This window comes from Artemia franciscana, chromosome 20, assembly GCF_032884065.1.
Source record: "Artemia franciscana chromosome 20, ASM3288406v1, whole genome shotgun sequence".
Classification (NCBI taxonomy): Eukaryota; Metazoa; Arthropoda; class Branchiopoda; order Anostraca; family Artemiidae; genus Artemia; species Artemia franciscana.
Genome location: NC_088882.1, coordinates 32298086 through 32304085, shown reverse-complemented (window position 1 = coordinate 32304085; position 6000 = coordinate 32298086). Strand labels below are relative to the sequence as shown.

The following is a 6000-nucleotide window of genomic DNA, read 5'->3' as shown; positions in this document are numbered from 1 at the left end:
ATGTGCTTCAGAATAGTCGAGGTGACCTAAAATGGCTATATTGTGTCTAAACTAAAGGTAGTCCTCAAACAGGATAACAAGAAACCGGAACGCCTAATTCTCCCAAATGGTGTTTTTGTCTCGGTTATTTGAGATTCATCTAGCGGCCGGACGTTGATTGACTGTGACGTTTGTTGACAAAAGAGTCATCTATCAAAAAGAAAAATATTCAAAATTTTAAACACAGTATGTGCCTTCAACTAAATTTTAATGTTGTTTGGCATTAATCCGTCACAACAAAACAATATACTGTGCATAAACTCACCCATCTTAACGGAGGAAGTATCAAAGAATAGATTGTAAATTTTCAATTTAGGGTAGATTTTTAAATTTAATTAGTTTAATCGCTAGGCCTAGCCCATCTTGGAAATTAGCCTATTAAGTTAGGTGAAAATTACAGGAATGATTCTAGAGCTTAAAATATACTCTTGGAATTTACTGGGTGTGTTTATATGACCATTCCATTACATAAGGAGACATGTTAAGAAAACAATTCTTACTTCATAATATGCAAATAGTCTAATCCCAGTTAATATATTTCTAAAGTTGTTTGCCAATGGTATGAAAGTCTACTTACCCAACAAAATCTAACAAACGTGCAATTCGCATAAGAGGACTCAAACTCCCTGATTCAATGATGTGAGTCCAATTCCATGTTTATAAATCCATCTGAGTGTATTGTTTTACATTATTGTTGTAGGATACCTCCCAATTAAACATATCTTTTGTCCAGTACAAATTTTCCTTCTGAAGAAATCCATTTTGATACCCAACTGAAATTTGATAATCATATTTCAGCAATTGTGAAAAATGCAAACTGCTGTCTAGCCTATCATCTTTGAAGAGAAGTTTCAGAAAATTCAATCTTTGAAATTTCTTTTTAGTTTAAAGTCTCTAGTTTGCTCACTTTTCAAGTAGGCTATAACACTTCTATCTTGTTTCCATTAACTATAATAGGCTAGATGAACTTTGCATAGAAAAGGTACAAAGGAGGGCATCAAGGAGGATTCCTTACCTTCAGCATCTTCCCTATAAAGAGATGTTTTTCAACATGATATAAGTGAGCTTAATAATTGGGCAAATGTCTGGTTATTGAGGTTCAGCACATCTAAATGCCATGTCCTTCATTTTGGAGAAAAAAACTTATGTTTTGGGTACACTCTCAAAACTTATGTTTTGGCTGTTCCTGAGGATAGAGAGATCTGGGTGTCTTGGTTGATGAAAAACTCAAATTTGATTCTTGTGCTGCTATTGCTGCTTCATCAGCTAACCACACCCTAGGAACAATAAAGAGAACCATCAGGAGCCACTCTCCAGTAATCATGTCAACCCTATATAAAGCACTTGTCCAACCAAAACTTGAAGTTGGCATGACACTTGCATCCCCTTTTTTACAAAAAAGACAAATTCATCCTAGAAGCAGTTGAAAAGTGACCAACAAAATTGATTAGCAAATCCAAACAGTCCCCTATTGTGAGCATCTTTGTCACCTCAAACTACCAAGCCTAACATATAGGTGCAAATACAGTGATGTCATAACTACCTTCAAACTTATCTTGACAAACATTGTCCCTGATTTATTCTTGTTTGCCACCACTTCTTCTACCATATTTCACTCAAAGAAACTGTGTATGATGTCATGCAGACTCCACCAGGGAAATCAGTTTTTTTCAAACAGAGTCACCAGCCTTTTGAATAGACTTTCAGAATATGCTGTCTCTGCAACTTGTCTTGAAACTTTCAAATCAAGAGTGGATGCTAAATAGAGTAATGCAGAGTGGAAGTATGATTGGTCAGCCCATGAGTCTTCAACTTGTCTTTAAATTCTTCAAAGAGCCTACAAGAAGGAAATCTTTAGATTGCTCCAAGGTGCAATTTAAGGTAAGAGCAACTCTCAAGGCTTGGTATTTCATGATTAAATTTCAGACAGCATTGTAGTGACCTTATCAATGTATTCTGTATTATTAAAGGTATACATGACCTAGGGATTTTTCAAATACAGTCACTATCACACAACCCACCAACACCATTATGCCCCCCCCCCCAAAAAAATCAAATAAGAAAATAGGACAGTGTTCATTTTCTAGTAGGGCTGTTTCACCTTGGAATTATGTACCCATTAAATTTGTGGAAACTGGGAATATTTAAATTTAAATTTTGCACATATTTAAATTTTCTTTTGTGGAGACACCTTTCCATTTGGGAGTTTTTATAGCACTTGGTATTAAGCAAGTGACATACTGATTGTAAATTCTGTTGGTCTGTCTGTCTGTTGGTCTGTCCTGGTTTTGCTACTTTAGGCACTTCTAGGTAAGCTAGGACAATGAAATTTGGCATGCATATCAGAGACCAGACCAGATTAAATTAGAAATATTCACTTTCCTGATTTGACCATTGGGGGGTGTAGGGGGCTAGTTAATATGGAAAAAATGAAGTATTTTTAACTTACAAATGGGTAATGGGATCTTAATGAAATTTGATGTTTGGAAGGATATTGTGTCTCAGAGCTCTTATTTTAAATCCCGACCAGATCCGGTGACATTGGGGGGAGTTTGTGGGGGGGGGGGGCCTAAAATCTTGGAAAATGCTTAGAGTGGAGGGATTGGTATGAAACTTGGCGGGAAAAACAAGCAGCAGTCCTAGATACATGATTAAAGCAACAGAACGGATCTGCTCTGTTTGGGGGGTTGGGGGGGGGAGTTAATTCTGAAAATTAGAAAAAAATGAGGTATTTTTAACTTACAAACAGGTGATCAGATCTCAGTGAAATTTGACATTTAGAAGGATATCGTGTCTTATAGCTCTTATTTTAAATCCCAACTGGATCTGGTGACATTGGGGGGAGTTGGGGAGGGGGAGATTACATTCTTGGAAAATATATAGAGTGGAGGGATTGGGATGAAACTTAGTGGGGAAAATAAGTAGAAGTCCTAGATACATGATTGGTATAATCAAAATGGATCCGCTCTAATGGGGGGGGTTTGGGGGGGGGTTAATTTTAAAAAATTAGAAAAATGATGTATTTTTAACTTACAAAGGAGTGATCGGATCTTGATGAAACTTCATATTTAGAAGGACCTCATAACTCAGATCTCTTATTTTAAACTCAACCAGATTCAGCATCATTAGGGGGGGCCGGAAATCTTGGAAAATACTTAAAGCAGAGAGATCAGGATGAAACTGGGTGGTATGAATAAAAACAAGTCCAAGATACATGACTGACATAACCAGAGCGAATCCGTTCTCTTTGGTGGAGATGGAGGGGGGGATAATTCAGAAAAATTAGAAAAAATGAGGTATTTGCAACTTATGAACAGGTGATCTTATCTTAATGAAATCTGATATTTAGAAGGATCTTGTGCTTTAGAGCTCTTATTTTAAATTCCAACCATATCCTGTGACGTTGGGGGGAATCAGGGGGGGGGGGGTCAGAACTTGATGGGAAGAATAAGCACAAGTTCTAGATACTATTGATATAATTGGAATTGATCCTTTCTCCATGGAGGAGCTTGGGGGGGGGGTTGTTATTTGGAAAAATTAGAAAAACTGAGGTATTTTTAACTTAAGAATGGGTTGCTGGATCTTAATAAAATTTGATATTTAGAAGGAACTCATGTCTGAGAGCTCTCGTTTCAAATCCCAACCAGATCTGTTGTTATTGGGGGGAGTTGGAGGGGGAAATCAGAAATCTTGGAAAAAGCTTTGAGTAGAGGAATTGGGATAAAGCTTGGTGGGTAGAATAAGCAAATGTCGTAGATACGTGATTGACGTAACCATACTGGATTTGCTCTCTTTGGGGGATTTAGGGGGTGGGGTTCAGTGCTTTGGCAAGTTTGGTGCTTCTTGGCATGCTTGGACAATGAAAATTGGTAGGCATGTCAGGGAGCTGCACAAATTGACTTGATAAAGTCGTTTCTCCCGATTAGACCATCTGGGGGGCTGAATGAAGAGGAAAATTTAGAAAAAATAAGATATTTATAACTTACAAGTGGGTGATCAGATCTGAATGAATTTTGATATTTAGAAGGACATCATGACTCAGAGCTCTTATTTTAAATCCCAACCGGCAAAGCCACCGATTTTACTTTTAAATCAATCAATTTATTCTTATAATTTTGCTAGAGCTCATATCATATGAGCTCTTGGCTCTTCCAGTCTTGTCACAAGTGCCATATGAGCTCATAGCTCTTGTTGATATTTGTTACAACTTGATCATTTGGGTATAAGTTTTGTTTGAGTTTAAGAGTTTTGAATTTAAGTTTTTTCTTTCTCTAACTCTTGTCGATATCAACAAGCATTATTGCTTACCATTTGATGTAATAATAAATAAATAAATATTTTCCAGGGGGAAGAACCTTTATCTTCACTACTTTCCTTCTTTTTCCAACCTTGCAAATTTATGAAAAAAGGTAACATTTTGTCTGTTTTCAAATTTGTGCTGAATCATAGGCCATCTTAGAATTTTTTTTATGGATGGTATCTATTCTTAATGTTTATAGTTTTATAGTTTTTTTTTTAATTTTTAGTTTGTTTTCTTCAAAACTAAAAAATCATAATTTGCACACAGTATTTGTATGTCTGAGTGTGTTTGCCTGTCTGTGTGTGTGGGTTTTTGTCTCTCTCTCACTATGCCTATGTGTCTGACTGTTTGTTTGTGTGTCAGCCTCTGTGTGTTCATGTTTTTTTTCTCTCTTACTGTGCTTGTGTGTCTGAGTGTGTGTTTGCCTGTCTCTGAGGTGGTCTTTATGTGTTTGTTTGACTAACTCTGTGTGTTTGTGTTTTTGTCTCTCTCTTGCTATGCCTGTGTGTCTGACAGTGTGTTTGCCTGTCTCCTTGTCTGACTCTGTGTGTTTGTGTGTATTTTGTCTCTCATTTCAGTTGAAGTTCAGCTAAGAGGTTTCAGTTGAAACCTTTTTTCCAAGTTGGTTATTAATTTAACTCCATGCTCAACAATATCATTAATTACTTTTGATGTTCTGAGAATTTTCAATCCTTCTTGAAACCATTATTTTGAGGCCAGTTGTTTAGATGTTGTCTTAGGAAATCTGCTCATATGTCAAATCAGTCAAAGAAATCTAAACAATTCTTTGGTAAGTAAATTATCCTATATCAACTACCTGTTTTAATTTTTCTTTCCTGACTTTTGGGTTTACAACCTTAGTGTGCTCTGATGATTCATCTGTGCTACTGAGCAATTTATTAGCCATTAATAGCTTTTTATTACCTGTAATGATGGCATAAAAAAAATCCAGACAACTCTGCATTCGAATACCACAAATGAATTAAATGGTCAGGGCTATTTACTTATAGTCTAACAGACTATGCAAAATACCTAAATCTTGATTTGGTGCAAGATGAACCTCTGGAGCATTGAGCCAAGCTTTACAGTGAATTTAACTAGGAAAACAGATATGGCATGAATAGAACTTCCTTCTTCTTTAGACATCTTAAGTTGACAGCTAAAAATGAAGATTTTAAAGGATTAATAGCCTTATCCATCCACCCAGTGTGACAAAGGGTTCTTGGAGTTTTAAAACCCACAACATCAACATCTAGTGATCCAACAGATACAAAAACCAACTGCAATATGTCCTTGTAGTCCCATCTAAGGTGGCCCTTAGTTAATTTGGTTTTGAATTCAGCACCAACATTTGCAATTACTTCTGGAGTTTTCTGCTTTTGTGCTAGATTGTCACTGATACCTATTTTGTATTTTCCTTTGTCTATCTTGGGTCATACAGCGTGGAATCTATTAAAGATGTTTAGATCAGGCCCAGTGGTTGATTCTATTTTTGTGTCAAATATGTCTTTTGACAGAGTTTCCCAAGATAAGATGATGGCAAGCTAGGTATAACAACTCTTTCCTAACATTTGCTCCAATATGATGCAAGTTCCACTGAGTCTTTCATGTTGGATGCTGTAGTGTTGAAGCACATTGCCTGGGCAGTGTCGGGAAGACCC

At 36.5% G+C, this 6000-nt stretch overlaps 1 protein-coding gene across 7 annotated transcripts in view; it reads left to right on the top strand.

Annotated features, from left to right (window-relative positions):
- Positions 1 to 215: 215 nt before the first annotated feature.
- LOC136040125 (uncharacterized) overlaps positions 216 to 6000 on the top strand; it is a 72374-nt gene continuing 66589 nt past the window's right edge. Inside the window, exon 1 of one of the 7 annotated variants that reach the window (XM_065724230.1) lies at positions 216 to 356. Coding sequence is in view for 5 of the 7 variants with exons in the window: in XM_065724232.1 (XP_065580304.1) it covers positions 5093 to 5129 (37 nt within the window). In the remaining 2 variants the exon portion in view is untranslated. Of the gene's footprint in view, positions 357 to 4423; positions 4449 to 4900; positions 5130 to 6000 lie in introns of those variants that run through there. The other 6 variants (XM_065724231.1, XM_065724229.1, XM_065724232.1 and 3 more) reach the window with 6 other exon arrangements.